Below are 20,656 nucleotides of genomic sequence, written 5' to 3' on the forward strand. Positions count from 1 at the left end.
ACTCTCAGAAACACCCATCTCCTCACCTCCGCGCCTCGTGCCCGTTCAGCCCCTTCGCGTTGCCCCGGATAAAGCCCCGGAGCCCTCGCAGCGTCCAGGTGGCCCCACGGGATGCACGCGGCGCAGATGTGCAGGACGCAGAGGGCGACATCGGCGGTGTGGGGCAGGCGTCACGGTGGCTCGGTGGGCCGCGGTGCCGAAGGGGAGCGGCAGCCCGTCCGCGTGGCCTGGGTTGAGCCGGGCGTCCCTCTGGAGCCGGCCATCCCGCTTCTGTGCCGGGTCTTCTCTCTGCGCTGACACGGCCTCCGTTTTGACATTTTGGCAGCTTCCAAGCAGTTCAATAACGAGGTCCTGAAGGCCCACAACGAGTACCGGCAGCAGCACGGCGTCCCCCCGCTGAAGCTCTGCAAGAAGCTCAACCGGGAGGCTCAGCAGTGAGTCCGCAGCGCCCCGGGGGACTCTGGCCCTTCCTGGCGCTCTTGCCGCGGCCGTGGAGGGCCAGTGGGGTAGCGGGAAGGACCCGGCTTTGGGGGGCAGATCCAGCCAGGCCCGAGTAACCCTTGAGCCACTTACCTAGGCAGGCCCGTTTCCCCGAGCCTCGGTTTGCTCCTCTGTAAAATGGGGCTGTTGTGGGGCTCAGAAGAGAGGCTGGTGTGACGCTCCCGAGGTCCACAGCCGGCCCGGGGCAGGGACGGGGGTCAGCCGCGGCAGTTCGGGGCTCCCCGTCTGGGGCTTCCCTGGGCGGCCGCTCTGAGGAGACGCCCGGACTGTGGCAGGTACTCAGAGGCCCTGGCCAGCACGCGGATGCTCAAGCACAGCCCGGAGTCCAGTCGTGGCCAGTGCGGAGAGAACCTGGCATGGGCCTCCTACGATCAGACAGGTAGGTCGCTTTCTTGGCTGCCCCCCCGCGCCCCCCCCACCGCCCTCCCTTCTGAGCTGGGCCGGGACTTCAGTATGCAGGCCCCAGCACCCTCCTCCATGGCCTTGCTGCCCCGGCCCGGGAAGGCAGAGGGCCCCGGGGCTCTGCGTGTGTGCTCCCAGGGGCTGCCTGCAGTTCCACGGTGTCTCAGATGGCTGGCTCCGGGCCAGGCCTGCGCTGGGTGCCAGGGCCACGGAGATGAGTCAGACTGCCCGGCCCTCCCCTTCGGAAGAGCTCCCCCCTGAGGAATGGGGGGTGGGGGAGACAAATCATTTCTGTGCCCTTTCCCTCCAGAGTTTCAGTCTGACCCTGTGGGCTCTCAAGTATCCCCAGCCACAGTTTTACTTTCTTCGCATTTTGCTTTCTTTTTTAAAGTGTTGGTGTATTCACTTTTATCATCAGAAAAATGCAATTGAGCTTTTTCCATGTTAGAAAAAAAAAAAGGGAGAGAGAAAGACAATCCCTCCATCCAAGGTCACAGCCTGGAATGGTGACTCCACCACACTGACCAAACATTCTTGAGCTTCCTGGCTCAGACAGCTCTGTCGTGGCTTTTTAGGAAAAATGCTGGAGAGAGCTTCTTTGCCCTCTGAAGCTTTCTCCAGACCCCAGCGGAGGATGACTGCTCCCTCCCTCCTGGGCCTGACATTCCTGGGAGTTGGGGAGGCCTGCAGTCCTCTTGGTTTCCCCAGAGCAGCGGGCCTCCAGCAGAGGTGTGCGCATGCTCCTGACCAAGGCGGGAGCCTGCAGCCTGCAGCCTCCTTTCCAGGCACAGGCCCAGACCGTGGGCCTTGATGGGCCTGGGGACAAGGCTCCCTGAAGGGATAGGAAGGAGCAGGCAATGGAGGTGATTGGTCCCAGCACTGGCCCCTTACGGAGCCCTGAGCAAGTCGCTACCCTCGCTACCCTCGGTGGGCCCAGTTTCCCCATCTCTGTCTCCGCAGGCTGTCTTTATCCCCACCCTGGCTACACATTGGCATCTTTTGTGGCACTTTCAAAAAAGACCAGTGCCTGGGTCTCTTCTCCAGAGACACTGACACAGTCTGTGGCAGGCCCCAGGCGTCAGCCACATTTCAGTGCTCCCGGGGTGTGTGGGGGGGGGGGGGGGGGAGGCCGGTGTGTAGCCTGTTTTCTGAGGCCTTGCTACTCAAAGTGTGGCCTGTGGGGAAGCAGCAGCATCTGGGCACTTGTTAGCAATGCAGACTCTGAGGCTGCAGCTTTGACCTGTGATGTCAGAATCTGCATTTTGGCACCCCATGTGATCCCTGCGCATATCAGAGCTAAGAGTGAGACTTCCTGTGTGGGATGGAGCCTCCTCGCTGCTGTGGCCTTGACAGCAAAGGTTCCCAGGGAAATACTGTGGGTTTTCTCCTACCTGCACTGGGTGGGCCAGTAGATGCTTAGAATGAGGACCCTTCTACCTGCAGTAGAGACCCTGACCCACCAGCCCAGTTGCCTTTCCTCCAGTGGGTATTTCAGGAGACACACTTGGGGTGGGATGAGTGTCCGAAATACTCATTAGAAGTCCCTGGAGTACATTGCATTCAACCCTTGTACAGAGGCCTATTACACAGTAAGTTAGTGGCAGGGCAGGTCTCCCAGCCCTAGGCCAAGGCTCTTCCCAATCCCCAACAAGGCCCTCTCTTCAGCCTAGATACGCTCATGGGCAGGAGTCCCTGTTTCAGCTCATTGGTGCTTTATAAGACCTCTAACTGGGGGGGTGGGGGAGTGGGGGGGGGTTAGTGGGAGAAGATGGAAGGAGTAGCCAGTGGGTTGATTTTGCTGCTGAGTTTGAAACAGTGTCTTTTCCGTACAGGAAAGGAGGTGGCTGACCGATGGTACAGTGAAATCAAGAACTACAACTTCCAGCAGCCCGGCTTCACCTCCGGGACTGGTGAGTGAGGGGTCACCCCAGTGGCCTGGGCCTGGGCAGGGTTGCAGTTTGGGTGTCTGATTTTGGAAGGGTACTAACCCTCTGAAAATCAATCGTCTTCCTCCTATTTTACCTCTTCCGTATTTCTCTGGTTTAACTTAGCCCAAAGGGCAAGACTCTCTTTCCCCGTCACTTCTTCCAACACACATGCACCCCCCTCTGTCTGAGAACACCCGAGCCACGGATTCTTGCCCCACCAGCTCCAAGTTCTCCAGATGACTAGAGTACGTCATAAGGAGGCTGTGGAAGTCAGAAGTTCCTGAGTGCCTCCTCCCGGAAGTGGTGCTATAACTAGGGTCTGACTGCCAGTTTTGCTCCCCTCCAGTCCAGCCTGCTCCCAGCATCCAGAATATTCTAAAGCCCTCTCTTCAGGAAAAGGGCCACACTGCTCATTCTCTCCTAGTCTTAACTGCCTCCCCCCTCATAACCTGCATCCTTCCTATGTGCTCCCCACACCTCCCGCCTCCCAGGCATCCCCCCCTTTCACCTTTTCTCTCCAGTTTGTGGTTCAGATGAGCTTGGAGTGCAGACAGCCTAGACCTGCTCTCAGCTCCAGCACTATTAGTTGTGTGAACTCGGGTTGAACCTCTGTCCTTGCCTGCACCGGAGGGAGAGGGGGCAAGGCGGTAGCCTCTAGGGGACATTCTGAGAGCTGGCGTGGATGCAGGGAAGAGCCGCAGGCCATGGCGGCCATGGGAGCATCCAGCTTTTCTGTGAGGCCTCCAGGGTGAGCAGTAAACATTTAGGTGACTGAAGCCCGGGGCAGCTGCTCTGAGTTCTGGGCTCCCTCCTGCCCCTCAGCAGACTTCCCTTACGTGGTGCCTGCCTGTCTTTCGTCAGAACCGACTCAGATCTACTTGGGGCCCAGGCTGGGTTAGAAGGGACTGAGAGTTTCTCTGACCAGAAGGTGCCAGGGAAACTGAAAAGAGGATTCCCTGCCCACCCCCATCCCTCTACCCTACCCCATCCCACCCATGGGTGGGGCCACTATGGCTTCTCACCTTCTGGAAGATTCTTCTGAAGCAGGAAGTGACGCGTTCTCAGAGCCAGTCACTGTTTCCTGTGGTTTGCTGCTCACCCTTTTGGGCAGGGGTTCTTGCAACAGCGTGGGCAGGACTGTGGGGCAGAGGTGGCAGCATCTGCCGAGGCGTTTGTCCTCTTAGCTCTCCAGGCCGGGGGTCAGGAAGCTGCTCGCAGCGCCCCAAGTGTAAATTGATGGTTCTGTGGCAGTTAAATTCAAGAAGTGAGGGAGGGAACAGGAACAACCTCGTCCCAGAGGTTAAGGTTCTGTGAAGACACAGAACCTGTCTTCTTTTCATAAAGTTCAGTGTCCAGAAGACGTTTTATTTCATAGCCTCTGAATGTGCTTTTCCCACAGCAAGGCTCCCGAGCCATTGGACATGTGTCAGAGCAAGTTACTAGCATTGCTCAGAGTCAGTTATAAAGTGCCTCAGAGTCAGTTATAAAGTGCCTCCGCATTCCCGGCCACATCAGCCTCACAACACCAGTTGTAGGTGGGGCTTTATTCTACCCATTTTGCAGAGGAGGAAACTGAGGCCCAGAAAAAGGAACAGACTTCTTTTAGATCTCCTATCCTTAATCCGATGCTTTTTCCATGGCTCCTGCTCCAAGGTGGGAATCTCACAAGTGTCAGAGCTGGGAATGGGACTTTTCATGATCGCTGACCACCTGTCCAACCCATTGCCCCACATCGCCCACCCCTAAAGAGGAAAACCCCAGAGCAGCTAGCCCCTAGGCTTTCCCAGGTGCCAGTGGGCAATGCCTGGGGACAGATAGAGCCTGATCCTAAGACAGGAGCACAGCTTTGGGTGGTGGTAGAATCAGAGCTCACAAGACCCTTAAAGATCCTCAGGCCCTTTCCCCACGCCCCAGCCTCCCCCACAGCTGCTGCTTGCTGCACCTCTGTGTAGGGATGCCCTGACCTGAGTCCGTGCTGTAGGGAAAGAGCCTTCGAAATATCCTGTAATCTGTCCCCACCCACCCTGAGTCAGCATCTTGCGATGAAGGCCACAGTTGTGTGCTCCGTGCTTAATAGAGAGAAACTTTCTTGCAATACCTTTGTTTCATCCTATTTTAATGAGTAGGTTGGTTTGTTTATTTATTCTGAGTATATAATACTTTTTCATGACGTGGAATCTGCAAACTGTATAAGGTAAAAAGTCTTCCTTCTGGGGCGCCTGGGTGGCACAGCGGTTAAGCGTCTGCCTTCGGCTCAGGGCGTGATCCCGGCGTTATAGGATCGAGCCCCACATCAGGCTCCTCTGCTATGAGCCTGCTTCTTCCTCTCCCACTCCCCCTGCTTGTGTTCCCTCTCTCGCTGGCTGTCTCTATCTCTGTCGAATAAATAAATAAAATCTTAAAAAAAAAAAAAAGTCTTCCTTCCATTCCTGGTGTCTAGCACTTTCCCTTCAACCAGTGATACCCATTTCTTGTGTATCATCCTAGAGTTGCTCTGATCTTATACCAGCATTAAGTAAATATGTTCTCTTTTGCCCTTTTTTATACCCTGGTATGTGATCTGTTTTGCACTTGGTTTCTTCACCCAGTAGATTGTTGGAGATTGTGCCATGTTAATAATAATAATTCTTTCTTACTGTTGCATGTTATCATTATTCTCTGGCAAGAATATACTGTAACTTATTTAATGTGTTTTTCAAGTGTATATTCAAGGAAGTGTGGGTTGGTTGCAGGAAAGAGGATGTGATCCCTTTAGGAAAAAAAAGAAAAGGTTTTGTGTCTGGGTTTGTGTCAGTTAGTGATTCGGTTGCCGCTGTGTATCTGATGGTTGCTAAGGAAGTCATGTCCTTTAACTCGGCTCTGAAGACCCATACTTAGTGTCTCTGGACAGAAACCTCCCGGGCCAGAGGGAAAATCACGTAGTCTCATCTGTTTGGGAAAGGCTTCCCCAGGCGTGTGTGCTGCTGGTGGGCACCTTGTGTCTTGTGATTGTTTTCTTGGCAACCAGTGGATAAACGGCTGTTCTTCCTTGTCTGGGCAACAGAAAGAGGGGGTGGTCAATAGCCAAAGTGTCCGGTTCTCTTGAGAGAAAAGGCTCGTGTGGAAAAGGGCTTGAGCCTTAATGAAAAGACAGCCTGTGGAAGGGGTGACACCTTGCAAAGCTGCTGGGAAGCCCGGAGCTGTGACTCAAGAGGTAGGAGGACCAGGGGGGAACAGGCAAGAAGGGTTTCTCTTGTATTTTGAGGTGAAAATCGGAATTCAGTGGGCAGTGATTAATACAAGTGTAAGGATAAGTGAAAAAGACGCGTGATTGTACCTGGGGTTGGTTTTCCTTTGGTTCTCACTTTGATTTTATCACAGCAGCTCTACTGATTAGTGTTTATGGTTTGTTATTCTCATAAAGAATTTGGTAACCTCAAATCTTTTATGGATAGAGACAACAAAATAAAGTTTTACCTAAGTTTAAAATTATAAAAATGGAGTTTATCTGTAGGGCAAAATACACGATTTTTAAAAAAGATTTTATTTATTTATTTGTGAGAGAGAGAGAGAGAGTACAAGCAGGGGGGAGGGCAGAGGGAGAGGGAGAAGCAGACTCCCCGCTAAGCAGGGAGCCCCATGCAGGACTCAGTCACAGGACCCTTGGGTCATGACCTGAGCCGAAGGCAGACACTTAACCAACTGAGCCCCCCAGGCTTCCCAAAATACACAATTTAATCAATGAATGTTTATTCAGTCCTTGCCATATGTGAGACACAATGGAGGATATCAACCGAAAGGTTGCAAGAGTGTGGATACCAGCCCATCTGTCTGTCTGTCTCTTTCTTTCTTTTGCGATTTTATTTATTCACGAGAGGCAGAGAGAGGCAGAGGCAGGGGGAAAAGTAGGCTCCCTGAGGAGCAGGGAGCCCGATGTGGGACTTGATCCCAGGACCCTGGGATCATGACCTGAGCCGAAGGCAGACGCTTAACCAACTGAGCCACCCAGGCACCCACTTTCTTCCTTCCTTCCTTCCTTCCTTCCTTCCTTCCTTCCTTCCTTCCTTCCTTCCTCTCATTTTGTGGTAAAACATACACACCATAAAATTAACCATTTTTAGGGGCAAGTCCTGCTTCGGGCTCCCTGCTCCCTGCGTCGGGCTCTGTCTCTTGTGAATAAATAAATAAAATCTTTTTAAAAAAATTAGCCATTTTTAAGAACACAGTTCAATGAGATAAGTATATTCACACTGTTGTACAACCATTGCCCTATCCATCTCCAGAACTTTTCAGTCATCTCAGATTGAACCCATTAATCAATAACTCCCATCCCTCCCTCTCTGCCTCCCCGCCTCTAAGCTCTGGTGACCACCATTCTACTGCTGTCTGTATGAGCGTGGTGATTCTAGGTATCTAATGTAAGTGGGTCATTTAATATTTGTCCTTTTGTGTCTGGTTTATTTCACTTAGCATAATGTCCTCAAGGTTCATCCTCAAGGTAGAATGTATCAGAATTTCATTCCTTTTTAAGGCTGAATAATATTTTGTTGTATATGTACATATGACATTTTGTTTATCCATTCATCCATTGGTGGACATTTGGGTTTCCCCCCCCTTTTTGCTTTTGTAAATAATGCTGCTAAACATTGACGTACAAATATCTGAGTCCCTGCTTTCAATTCTTTTGGGTTTGTACCTGAAAGTGGAATTACTGGATCAGATGGTAATTCTATATTTCATTTTTTAAGGAACCACCATACTGTCTTCCACGGTGGCTGTGCCGTTTCACATTCCCACCAGCAGTGCACAAGTGTTCCAATTTCTGCACACCCTCACCAACACTTGTTATTTTCTTCTTAAAAAAAAAAAAATCCACCCAAATGGGTGTAAAATGGTTACCCTCTTTCTTTCGTACCCTATGGGATGCTTAGCCACTCTGATTCAATTTTCCTCCTTCCCTCTCTCTTCCATTCTTCATCACATGCTTGTTGAGCATTTCCTATGTACCAAGCTCAGTGCTAAACACTGGGGGTACTGTGATCAATAAGACAGGAGTGGGGGGGTTCCTGGGGGGTTCAGTTGGTTAAGCGTCTGCCTTCAGCTCTGGTCCTGATCTCAGGGTCCTGATATGGAATCCTGCAGTCAGGCTGTCTGCTCACTGGGGCGTCTGCTTCTCCCTCTCCCTCTGTGCTCTCTCTCTTGCTCACACTTTCTCTCAAGTAAATAAATAAAATCTTTAAAAAATAAAGTAAAATAAGACAGGTGCGGTCCCTACCATGAAGGAGGAAATGTAATCTCTTCAGTGTTGTTTGAGCAAATGAGTGCCATTCTGTGCTATGGACGTCAGTATTGACCTGTCAGAGGATCTCTAAGTCCTTAACAGTAAAGGCGGGAAGGACAAGCTTCTTCCCTCTACTTCTTGGAGACGGAAGAATTTATGGTCATTGAGCAAAAAGTACATTACAACAACTCTTTGACCCCCAAGTGGAAGGGGAGTTGGAAGCTAAGCTGTATTAAAGGTTTGAAAGAAACAGCGAGTGAGGGGCAGGCAGCCTCAGCAGCGGGACACTGATGCTGAGAAGTTTAGCAAGCCACAGAAGTGTCTGGAGGGTCAGGCGGTAGCTTGAGAAGGAGCTGGGCTGTTTGGCTCAGAGCAGAGGGAATTGAAGGAGGCTCTAACTTGTCAAGGTCTCAAAGAGTGCAAAATGTGGAAGGCCTGCACTTGCAGTGAGGGCAGAACCCAAGTCCAAGGTGGTTCTGCCATATACCTTTTTTTTTTTTTTTTTTTTAAGATTTTATTTATTTATTTAACAGAGAGACAGCCAGCGAGAGAGGGAACACAAGCAGGGGGAGTGGGAGAGGAAGAAGCAGGCTCCCAGTGGAAGAGCCTGATGTGGGGCTCGATCCCATAACGCCAGGATCATGCCCTGAGCCGAAGGCAGACGCTTAAGGACTGAGCCACCCAGGCGCCCCCTGCCATATACCTTTTCATTCATTCCCTCATTCACGCAACAGAGGTTTATTTTACACTTTTCACGTGCCAGGCTGTGCCAGGGTCCTGAGTATACTTTGGTGAATAAAATAGTTTGGTTCCCGCACCTGTGAGTCTCATAGCCTAGTGAAGGAGCCAAGCAAATGAACAAGAAATCGAACACATATAACATTGCAAATGGTAAGAATGCTATGAGGGGAAGAACAGGGTATGATAAGATGATCTTGGGAGGGAGGCGTTCAGGAAATACGTGATTGTGAAAGGCTTCTCTGCACAAGTGATATTCAGGCTGAGGCCTCAGGAATAAGAAGATGTTGGTCATCAGGAGAGCGTTCCACACAGTGGCCAATGTGTGCAAGGGTTCCATGGTGGGAAATAACCTGACATGTTCAAGGAATGGAAAGGAGGCTATTGGGCCAAAGCATTCCCTTTCATTCTAGGTGCAACTGGAAGCAATTGAAGGATTTTTAAGTGGGGAAGTCAACAGATGTGACTTAGGTCTAAAAATGATGACTCTGGCTCCTTTAGAGAAAGTGGGTTGGAGGAGGCAAAGGTGGAGGCTGGGACCAGTCGAGGGCGATCACAGTGGTCCGAGTGAGAAAGTTTGTGGTTGGAACCCAAGTTTAGGGAGTGGATAGACTTAAGATCTATTTTGGAGTGAGAGTCTCCAGGATTGAATGATGGGCTGTCCAGGGGGAAATGAGGGAGAAGGAGGAATACAGACCAATCCCTAGGATTGTGTGCCCAGAGGGAACATTAATGGAAACGGAAGGTCGGAAAAAGAGGAACCTCGGGGGGAACCAAAATCCAAAGTAAGGTTTTGATAGTTACATTTAAGATGCCCGTGAGCCATCCAAGTGGAAATGTCAAGTAAGTAGTTGTATCTGGAGCACAGAGGAGAGATCTGGGCTAGGGAAATAAATTTGGGAGCCAGGGAAAGATGAAATTGCCTAAAGAGTGCAGCAAGCAAAGAAAAGCCAGCCCAGGACCGAGTCTTGGGCAGGGCAGGCCCCTCCAACATTTACCAGTGACACGGAAGAGGAGGAAGAGGCAGTCAGATGGGGATGCCAAGAGAGGGCGGCATCATGGAAACCCAAAGAGGGGGTCCTTCGAAAAGGGGAGGAATCGACTGTATTCAGTGTTCCTGAGATGTCAAGTAAGAGAGAGACAAAAAGTGATCTTTGGGGGAAGCATGGAGAAACATTGAAGAATACAGTCGGGGACAGGAGAAGGGGGGGAGGCAGGTGCCAGAAGGGTGGCATCCTAACTATTGGGGTCACTCGGCTTTGTTGTGATCTCCGGGAAACCGTGAAGCCTTTGGGCATCGGGAAACGGTGAGGTGAGGAGGGTCTGTGTGGCTGATGGAGACGACCTGACGCCTCAGAAACTCAGGCAGGCAGAGTGCTCTGTCTCCTGCCTCTGGTGTGTGTGTGAAGCTTAGGCTTCCCGAGCCTGACAAGATGGTGCAGGGGTTCGAGAAGGCTTTGAAACATCCTTCTCCGGAGTCTGCTGACTAATCTGTTTCCCCTCCCCCTGCCTGTGCCCCTCCAGGACACTTCACAGCCATGGTATGGAAGAACACAAAGAAGATGGGAGTGGGGAAGGCATCTGCAAGTGACGGGTCTTCCTTCGTGGTGGCCCGATACTTCCCAGCAGGGAATGTCGTCAACCAGGGCTTCTTTGAAGAAAATGTCCTGCCTCCAAAGAAGTAATTCAGTCAATGTAGTGGGAACGTGGCAGACTTAACATGGATACCAAGTGCCTAGAACAACCAAAACTCAGCTGTGTGTGTGTCCCTGTGGGTGTATGTGCTTGTGTGTGTGGTGCATGTGAGTGTGTCTTGCACACACACTTGGATATACAGTTCTGTACGAACTTATTCTTACCAAAAGGAATGAGCCTATGAAGCCTTTACCCTGATGGTTACCTAGACCACAATTATTTGGACTTGGGGGAGGGGGGATCAATTTTAAAACTTTTTTTTTTTTTAAGCAAACTTCTTTTGTACATTTCTTATACTATCCATCCCTGGTCTTTTTCTATTCCAAATGTTCGTGATGCTTTGAGGTGAAGTTCATTTTATGTGATCTTCATGCATTGTCATCTACTTTTAATAGATATTTAAGACTATTAAACTCTCATCTACATGTAACATAAAAACAGCTTTAAACACGTAAATATAAAGCAGCTTCCGTTGCAAACATGAGACAGGCAGGAACTGCATTTCACAGAGTGATTGAGATTTCTCAGTTGTAAGACATGATGTCATCTGCTTGCCTCCTGGAATTCTCTGATGGGAATGCCAAAGAACAAATGGAGAGAAAAGTTTCACTTCCTTGCAAGTTCCACCTTTAAATAGCAAAGTACCACTACTACCACCGCCCTCGCTCCCCTCCCACCTTTTTTCTTAAAATCCTCTGGCATCTCAGAGCTCAATATGTGCCTCCTGGTTTCTGGAGCCTCGGGTCGGGTGAGCGTGAGCTCACCAGGGCCCCCAGAGGAAGCCCTCCAGCCTCTGCCCTCCCCTCGCACGCAGGGCGGGGCCCAGGCCTGTTCCTGGCAGCTGCAGTTGCAGCTGTGCTGCTGCTCCCTCCAGGAATGTGTGACAGCCCCGAATGTTCCAGGGACATCTCCCATGTGGGGGCTGAGAGTAGCCAGTTTGGTTCCGTATTTTGCCTCAAACTATACAAAGTTCCCCTGAATAACGATTTCGCGTGGTCCCTGTGGGCAGAACCGACCCAGATGCCGAGCTGGTGTCCTGAAAGCGCGGCCTCTCCAAGTGCTCAGACAGCAGGGGTGGGAGTGAGGAGGCTGCCGCCTTAGAGACAGTCCGAGCGGGCCAGTCAGGAAACATGCCTCCCGAAGGTCTGCACTGCACTGTGAACACAGCCTCATGCTGTGCCCTTCATTTCACCAGGGATATTGACTAAGACGACAATAAAGTCTTTTTCTTTTGTGTAATATCTTCCATTCATTCATGCTCGATTCTTAATTGGTGACTAAGGTAATCACAACTCTTAGTTCCTGTCTTGGGTAACTCAAGCTTCCGCGTACTTCCAACCTCTCCCCTGTACCCTGCGCCCCTTTGGCAGCTATGTTTTGAGCCATGTGACCTACCCTTACATGGCTGATTAGACTAAAGTGGACATGTGATCCAAGGGCGGCCAATCCCCGGGCTGGCCATGGACCAGGAATTTGAGCTAAGAAATGAGCAGAGAATTTGCCAGTGGAACTAAAAAAAAAAAAAAAAAAAAAAATAGGATGCCATGAGTTTGAATTAGGGCCCTGGCAAACCAAACCACATGCAAGCCAAGTTGCCAGTTGAAAATAAATGGAAGAGGAAGCCAGAGTCAGAGGTACAAGAGAGGTGGGGTTCCAGAGCTTTCTAGCTCCAGGTCAAATCTGTATAGTTAAAACATACCCCTCATCTTCAGGGCTTCCCAGCAAAATGATATGTCAACTGATGTTCCCCAGAAGGTTAGCATATTAGGGTCCCCTCCCTGAGGGAGTCTTCTTAAGCCAAAAATGCTGAGCTGGGCAGGAAGCGGAGGGTGGGTGGAAGAAAAAGACTGGGCTGAGGCCACACCTGGGCAGCCACCATGAGCAACAGGGACTGAATGACCAGTCAGTGAACTTCCTGGTGGCTCCTAGGGAGACCTTGCACCCAGTACACATACGTAACCAGGTGGTGGCCACTGGCATGCAGCCAGACTTGAGGCTTGGCATCAGTTTTCTCAGTTGGCTGGAGAAAGAAAAAAGCTGACCAGAAGAGCCTTCTAGGCTGAAGAAAAGCCAGGCAACAAAGCCAGTTGAGCAGGTGGGCAATTTTACTTCTTTAATGGATTTCTTAAAGTCGGCAACTCCCACAGTTCAATCAGAGCAGAAGACAAGCCAGATTGCCAGCTCTTTGTAGCCAGAGAACCGAGGAAGGAGTCAGGAACCCCAGCTCCAAGCTCTAGCCCTGTGCTCTCAGTCGTGTGCCCTTCCCCATTCTGGGCTGCAGCCTGTCCAGCTGTGCAAGGTCTGGCACATGGAGTTAAGTCTACTGGATCTTCTCAGGTCCATTACTCCCCCATGCCCAAGCCTGAATTTCTCAACTGGAGAGACCTTCCTGCCCTCGTGTTCTGGTGCTTGAAACAAAAGCAAAGGGGCACAGCCACCATCTCCACCAAAATGCCCCAGGATGTGGGGGCAAAGGGGCAGATGAAACACCAGGCCTGACCCCACACATGCTCTACTCTTGGTTGGAATGCCCCAGGAGGCAAGGCCCGCCAGCCTCTCACCAGAGCAGGCCTAGAAGCCAATGGGAATGAAAAAGTGTCTGGTATCAACACCAAGATGTCTCACCTGCACCTGAATTGCTGCCACCTCTCGCGAGATCAGGGCTGGGGAAGCCTTTAGAGCTCAGTTATTCTCACACGGGGAAAACAGAGAAGAACCCACCGAAACCACACAGCTAGTCTGTGGTGGAGATGCTGAAATCTAAGCCTTCTTTTCATGGGGAAAACAGAAGTTCTTAGCCTTGTGCAGAGATCTGTCAAGAGACTGAGTGCCTCTCCCAATGTTCATAGCAGCAATGTCCACAATAACTAAATCGTGGAAGGAGCCGAGATGCCCTTCAACAGATGACTGGATTAAGAAGTTGTGGTCCATATATACAATGGAATATTACTCAGCTATCAGAAAGAACGATTTCTCCACATTTGCTGCAACATGGACAGCACTGGAGGAGATAATGCTAAGTGAAATAAGTCAAGCAGAGAAAGACAACTATCATATGATTTCTCTCATCTATGGAACATAAGAACTAGGATGATCGGTAGGGGAAGAAAGGGATAAAGAAAGGGGGGGTAATCAGAAGGGGGAATGAAACATGAGAGACTATGGACTATGAGAAAGAAACTGAGGACTTCAGAGGGGAGGGGGGTGGGGGAATGGGATAGACCGGTGATGGGTAGTAAGGAGGGCACGTATTGCATGGTGCACTGGGTGTTATACACAACTAATGAATCATCGAGCCTTACATCGGAAACCAGGGATGTACTGTATGGTGACTAACATAATATAATAAAAAATCATTTAAAAAAAAAAAAAAAAAAAAAAAGAGACTGAGTGCCTCTATATCATTCAGGAATCAAGGTGAACAGATGCAGCATTAAAACGTAAGTACTTTTAAATTGTTTTTAAGCTGCCAAATCCCCAAAGAAAAAGCCAGGTCTGAAATGGAAGAATGAAGTACGGAGACGATGAATGATAACGTAAGCCAGGGAGGGAAAGAGCTGGCGGGCTCCCATTCCCCAAGCTCCAGGCGCTGCTCTTCCTGGTAGGGGCGCTAAGGACGACCTCAGGGTCGGGAGTGGGGCTTGGGGCCCAGGTCCTCTCGGTACCATCTGGCCATCGCCGCAAAGGCCTTCGAGTTGAGCCCCTTGCCGGGAGCCCCCCAAGGCTGGTCCGGGGTGGGGCCCCGGGCTCCTCCACTCTCGGCAGCAGCCTCCGCCCTCCGTGGGGGCTCCGGCTGACCCTTAGCCCTTCCTTGGCACGGGCAGCGCAAAGCCGCGCCGCGGGCACTCCGGGAGCCCCACGCCCGCCCAGGGGCGGCGGAGTCTGCAGGCACCCCACGCGGCGGGGCGCCCAGGGGTGACGGCCGGAGTCAGAGACCGCTCCTCTGCCGGGCTCAGCACCCCACGTGTAAAGCGGGCACAGACGGCTTTGTGGTGAACGTGGGAGGCCCTGCCACGGGCATTTGAGTGACCACGGGGCGCCGGGCGCGAGGAATCCCCGCGGCAAGGGGGCCGGGGACGGTGGGCGGGGGCGCTGCAGTCCCCGCGGGGGGCGGGCGCTGCAGGCGAGCGCAGGGGCGCGGTCGCCGGGGCCTCAGCGGCCGGGGATGGCCCGCCAGCTCCACCGCGCGGCCGGACCGGGCTCGCCGAGCCCGCCCAAAGGGGGCGCGGGATTCCGGCGGGATTCCAGACCCCCCACCACCAGCAAACACCAACCAGACGACGACAGGTATTTACGTACGAAGGGAGCAGCCAAGGACACCGGCGCTGGATGAACTAATACGATATCAATAAAGTAACGGCAGCTAACATTTATTGAATTGCTACAAGCCAAACATGGTACTTAACACGCTCTAATCATTTTCTCATTTAAATTCTTAATAATTTTCGAAGCGGGTACTATTACTCCCATCTCACAGATGAGGAAACTGAGGTTTAGAGAGTCTGAACCACTTGTCCAAGTCGACTCTTGCTGGAGAGAGCTAACCCACCACAGCCCCCAAAGTTGCATGACTACAGACTTGGAAATGTGAAGAGAAGGTCCCAGTTTGCTGTGGAACTGAAATCATCAGGGCTTCAGAGGCCCGCCCAACCCCCAATGTGTGGCTAACTCCTCTGTCCCTGCTCCAACCAGTGGCCTCTCCCTCTCTGTCTATTTTAAAGAAGAATGGTGTCCATGGCTACGAAGGTCAGAAGGCAAAGGACAGAACCTGAAATGCCTCTCTGATGGCTAGGAACCTTGGCAGAAAAAGGTACCTTGAGGCCTGAGAATCAGAGACTGGGGAGAGTTGGGTAGTTAGGAGCTTCCTGGAAAGATGAAGAGTACGGAGCTATAGAAGGCTTGGCTTCCAGGCCTGGTCTGATTCCAGACTGCTCTGTGGTCTTGGGCAAGTCCCTTCTCTTCTCCGGGCCTGTTTCCTTCCTGCACATGAAAGGATTCTTCTAGATCCAAAAATCTCTTTTCTTCCCCTAACTTCCCTTTTTCCCTTCCTATACCACTCCCACCCAGACTGGCTCAGACATTCCAGAATTAGCCTTGAACTGAGTGTTAAAAGCCCCAGGTAAGAGTTCCAACCCATCTCTGAGTTCCTCCTGAGCTCTGGTCCCAGGGCTTTAAGTCCTGGCAGGGTATCTATCTAGCCTTGGCAGGTTGAAGCCATCAGAGGGGAGAAGGGTCCTGTGCCTCTGAGAAAGGCCTCAGGGGCTGGCATTGTGATGACCTCATCCATTCTATGACATCATCCTCTCTCCTCTCCCCCCTCCTCCCTGATCAACTGCTCTGCAAACAACCATCGATCCATATCCCAAAGGCCTGAGAACGTCTGTTCTCCAGCACCTGCTGCTGGTCTTCTGCCTCAGCCAGCAAGAAGCACCATGAAATTGGAATTCACGGAGAAAAACTATAACAGCTTTGTGCTGCAGAATCTGAACAAACAGAGGAAGCGCAAAGAGTACTGGGACATGGCCCTGACTGTGGACCACCATGTCTTCTTTGCGCATCGCAACGTGCTGGCTGCTGTCTCTCCGCTGGTGAAGAGCCTTATCTCCAGCAATGACATGAAGACCACCGATGAGCTCTTTATCACCATCGACCCCAACTACCTGAGCCCGGCCACGGTGGACCAGCTCCTGGACTACTTCTACAGCGGCAAGGTGGTGATCTCGGAGCAGAACGTGGAGGAGCTCCTTCGTGGGGCCCAGTATTTCAACACACCACGCCTTCGAATCCACTGCAATGACTTCCTGATTAAGTCCATCCGCCGTGCGAACTGCTTGCGCTACCTCTTCTTGGCTGAGTTGTTTGAGCTCAAAGAGGTCTCAGACTTGGCCTACTCTGGCATTCGTGACAACTTCCACTACTGGGCCAGTCCTGAGGGCTGTATGCACTTCATGCGCTGTCCACCTGTCATCTTTGGCCGCCTGCTCCGAGACGAAAACTTGCATGTGCTCAATGAGGACCAGGCTCTCAGCGCACTCATCAATTGGGTGTACTTCCGGAAGGATGAGCGGGAGAAGTATTTCAAGAAGTTCTTCAACTACATCAATCTTAATGCTGTCTCCAACAAGACGCTGATGTTTGCCAGCAACAAGTTGATGGGCATGGAGAACAGCTCAGCCCACGCGACCCTGATCGAGAGTGTCCTCGTGGACCGAAAGCAGGAGAGGCCATCCAGCTTGTTGAGCTACCAGCGGAAAGGGGCCCTGCTTGATTCGGTGGTCATCCTTGGTGGCCAAAAGGCCCATGGCAAGTTCAATGATGGAGTGTTTGCCTACATCATCCAGGAGAACCTGTGGTTGAAGCTGTCGGAGATGCCCTATCGGGCGGCAGCACTTAGCGCCACCTCTGCTGGCCGCTACATCTACATCTCTGGTGGCACCACTGAGCAGATTTCGGGGCTGAAGACCGCTTGGCGGTATGACATGGATGACAACTCCTGGACCAAGTTGCCAGACCTGCCAATTGGGCTTGTCTTCCACACCATGGTGACCTGCGGGGGGACAGTGTACTCAGTGGGTGGGAGCATTGCTCCGAGGCGGTATGTCTCCAACATCTATCGCTATGATGAGCGCAAGGAGGCCTGGTGCCTGGCGGGGAAGATGAGCATCCCTATGGATGGCACGGCCGTGATCACCAAGGGTGACCGGAACCTGTACATTGTCACGGGGCGGTGCTTGGTGAAGGGCTATATTTCCCGGGTTGGAGTGGTGGACTGCTTTGACACCAACACTGGGGATGTGGTCCAGTGTATCACCTTCCCCATCGAGTTCAACCACCGGCCCCTGCTCTCTTTCCATCAGGACAACATCCTCTGTGTACACAGCCACCGGCAGAGCGTGGAAATCAACCTGCAGAAGATAAAGGCCAACAAGACGACCACCTCGGTGCCTCTCTTGCCCAACAACTGCCCCTTGGATGTGTCCCATGCTATATGCTCCATTGGAGACAGCAGAGTGTTTGTATGTGGGGGTGTCACCACAGCCAGCGATGTCCAGACAAAGGACTACACCATCAACCCAAACGCCTACTTGTTGGACCAAAAGACAGGCGAGTGGAAGACCCTGGCCCCCCCACCAGAGGCACTGGACTGTCCTGCCTGCTGTCTAGCCAAGCTACCTTGCAAGATTCTTCAAAGGATTTAAACAACTTTTTAAGTGGGAGAATAAGTAAATGCATTATTATTCACAATTTAATGAGAGAGAGAGAGGAAGATGGCCTGTTGGTTCCTTCTTAGTGCTGCAGTCTGTTTGGCCCTGAAAGTGGAGATCCTGGGCTAGGGCTGCTCCCAGTGGGTGGAAATTTAGGGTTACTCATCATTGGAGGGATCCAAGCTGAGGTTGGAATGGAGTCCCTGGTGGGTGGGACTGAAGCATCTCTGGGCACTGGCCAAGGTGGTGTCTGGAAAGCCCCCATTCTATCCCATGTAGTCATCTCACCAGCGTCTGCTAGACTGACAAAGTGTTTGCTTAGAGTTATGAAGCCTCAGGCTTCTCCAACACTCACTCCCCTCGAGTCTGTCCAGGAAGGCAGGGGAGGGCCAATTCCATGTTTGGAACAGGAGACTTATGGGCTGGGGTGGGCGTGGGGGGTGGAGGAAATGGTGGAAAGGCTCAGGGATGGGGATAGCGGGAACAGAGGAGGCAGGGTTACTTGGCTGTTGTATCTGACCATGCAGCTATGGTGCATTTGTGTCTTATTTGTGGGGAAGTTGGGGGGTTACTTACAATTGTTGTCAGTAAGCAAAGTACATCGGGAACTTTCTCCAGGAATACAAGGCCTGAGGGACTGGGAGTGAAAGAGAAATCAGTAAAGGGAGAAAAAAGAAACCTATGCAGTAGTCCCCCCTTATCTGGTTTTGCTTCCTGTGGTCAGCTGTGGTCCAGAAGCAGATGGTCCTGCTTCTGACGTATCCTCAGAAGGCCGGGAGTAGCCCTACACTATGTCACAACGTCGTTCACTCCACTTCATCTCATCACGTTGGCCTGTTACCATCTCACATCGTTACAAGAAGGGTGAGCACAGCACAATAAGATATTTTGAGAGAAAGAGAGACCACATTCACATAACTTTTGTTACAGTATATTGTTAAAATTGTTCTATTATTCATTATTCTTGTTAATCTCTCACTGTGCCTAATTTATAATTAAACTTTATCATAGGTACGTGTGTATAGGAAAAAAAGTAGTATATAGAGGGTTCGGTACGGTCTGCAGTTTCAGGCATGCACTAGGGGTCTTGGAACAGATCCCCTGCAGATAAGCAGGGACTACTGTATCTCTGTTGGGGAGAACCTTGGGGGTGAGGCGAGAGGACAGGATGAGAGAGACAGGATGGTGCAGCAGCTAGGAGCCTGGCCATTGGGGCCAATTGGCCTGACTTAAATACCAGTTCCCACCACCTGCTGGGTAATCCTGGCCAAACTGCTTCACATCTCTGCGCCCTTGTTTCCTTATCTGCAAAAGAGAGTGAGAGTGCCTATCTCCCAGGGCGATGTGACGTTTAAATGAGTTAATACGTGCGCAATACCTCCGACAGTCCCTACCATTTATTAAGGTGCTACGGGAGGACATGTTTTTAAAGGAAAACAAAAACAGGAGCGTGGCAAGGGTCCAGGTTCTTGAGCCTTTAGATCAAGTAAGTTCCACTAAAATGCTCTTTGAGATTTCCTCCCTCAAAGCCTCGTGAGCTTTCCTCAATTCTAACTATCTCTGTTTCCCTTTCATTCAGGAGGGTGCTAATACCTAATCCTCAACAACTGAGAAGAAAATGACCAAGGTCCTAATAACCATATATGATCTGCGTTTGTCCACTCACGCCTTCATGAACAGAATTCTTCATCTGCTCATCGATTCACACAGACACACACACACACACACCCCGTTCCCTGAGGCCTCTCTGTGCAGGTCCTTGTCCCAGGTGTTGGGGCCACAGGCATGACACAGACAGTCCCTGTCCCAGTAAGGGAGTATCTAGAGCAGTGCTGTGCAATAGGAATATAATGCAAGCCACGTGTGTAATTTAAATTTTTCTAGAAGCTCCACTACAAAAGTAAAAACAGGTGAAGTTAATTTTAATAATATATTTTATTTAACCCAATAGATCCAAATATTCTTTAAATAAATAATCAGTGTACACATTTATTAATGAGATAGTTAATGTTCTTTTTTTTCATATGAAGTCTTTGGAATCGTGTATATATCTTACCCTTACGGCACAAATGAATTCGGACTAACCAATGCGAAAGGCCCCAGAGGCTAGCGGCCACTGTACGGGATGGTGCACTATCTTTCTCTCTTCTTCAATGCCGGGCAGCCCCCCAGCTCTGCTGACCTCACTGCCGTCCTCCGGCTGGAAGGACAAAAGGGTCTTACAGATCCACTGCAACTCAGCCCAGCTGCCCTCACCCCCACCCCACCCCACAAGGGTTATCTGACTCCAGACGCCGCTCTCTGCAGCTGATTCTCTAGCCCTCTCTGGTGTCCTGAGGCCCCACTCTTCTCTCCTCTTTCTCAACTGCCTACTTCTCATTCTGCCACCAGATCTCCAGAGAAAGAGAGGTCAAATGATCTGAGCTCCACGAACAATCCCACACCGGCCAAAACTCTCTCCAGAATGTCTGCAGCTTTCCTGCCTCTCAGAGGAAGCGGTGTCCTTCGACGATTCGACAGCGATCCCCCTCCCCTGGCTCTCCATTTTGTCACCTCACAGCTTCTCAGGACCCTCAATTCCTTCTCTCGTTCATCCCCTTCCTGATTTTTTCTCTTTATTCCATAAATATTCTCCAGTCTCTCTTTTTCTGGAAACAAATCCTCATCAACTCTGAGGCCCACCTCTCACTCTCTGCCCATCTTTCTCCTCAGCTGAGCGTCCTCAATGTCTCTGCTCTCTGGCTCCATCTCTCATTTCCAGATCAATCTATAAACGACTCAGTCTGTCTTCTGTTCCTACCATACTATCAAACTGTCTCCTGACAGCATTGTCTTCTTTGTCCTTTTCTCCATCGATTCTTTCCCTTACAGTACTGGACAGTGTTGACCTCTCCCGCCTGCGGCAGAATCACTAAAAGGGGGATCTT

At 51.2% G+C, this 20,656-nt stretch overlaps 2 protein-coding genes across 4 annotated transcripts in view; both read left to right on the forward strand.

Annotated features, from left to right (window-relative positions):
• Positions 1-10,962, forward strand: part of GLIPR2 (GLI pathogenesis related 2) — a 22,486-nt gene extending 11,524 nt beyond the window's left edge. For all 3 annotated transcript variants that reach the window (XM_040631596.1, XM_040631594.1, XM_040631595.1), the window contains 4 exons: positions 326-434; positions 777-880; positions 2,736-2,813; positions 10,354-10,962. In XM_040631596.1, the coding sequence (XP_040487530.1) occupies positions 326-434; positions 777-880; positions 2,736-2,813; positions 10,354-10,514 (452 nt within the window). In that variant the 3' untranslated portion in view covers positions 10,515-10,962. The remainder of the gene's footprint in view (positions 1-325; positions 435-776; positions 881-2,735; positions 2,814-10,353) is intronic.
• Positions 10,963-15,956: 4,994 nt separating this feature from the next.
• Positions 15,957-17,934, forward strand: CCIN (calicin). Its single transcript, XM_008707818.2, has one exon. The coding sequence runs from the start codon at positions 15,957-15,959 to the stop codon at positions 17,721-17,723; it is 1,767 nt and encodes a 588-aa protein (XP_008706040.1). The 3' UTR covers positions 17,724-17,934.
• The last annotated feature ends 2,722 nt before the right edge of the window (positions 17,935-20,656 follow it).

The sequence above is a fragment of the Ursus maritimus genome, unplaced genomic scaffold, assembly GCF_017311325.1.
Source record: "Ursus maritimus isolate PB19 unplaced genomic scaffold, ASM1731132v1 scaffold_17, whole genome shotgun sequence".
Classification (NCBI taxonomy): Eukaryota; Metazoa; Chordata; class Mammalia; order Carnivora; family Ursidae; genus Ursus; species Ursus maritimus.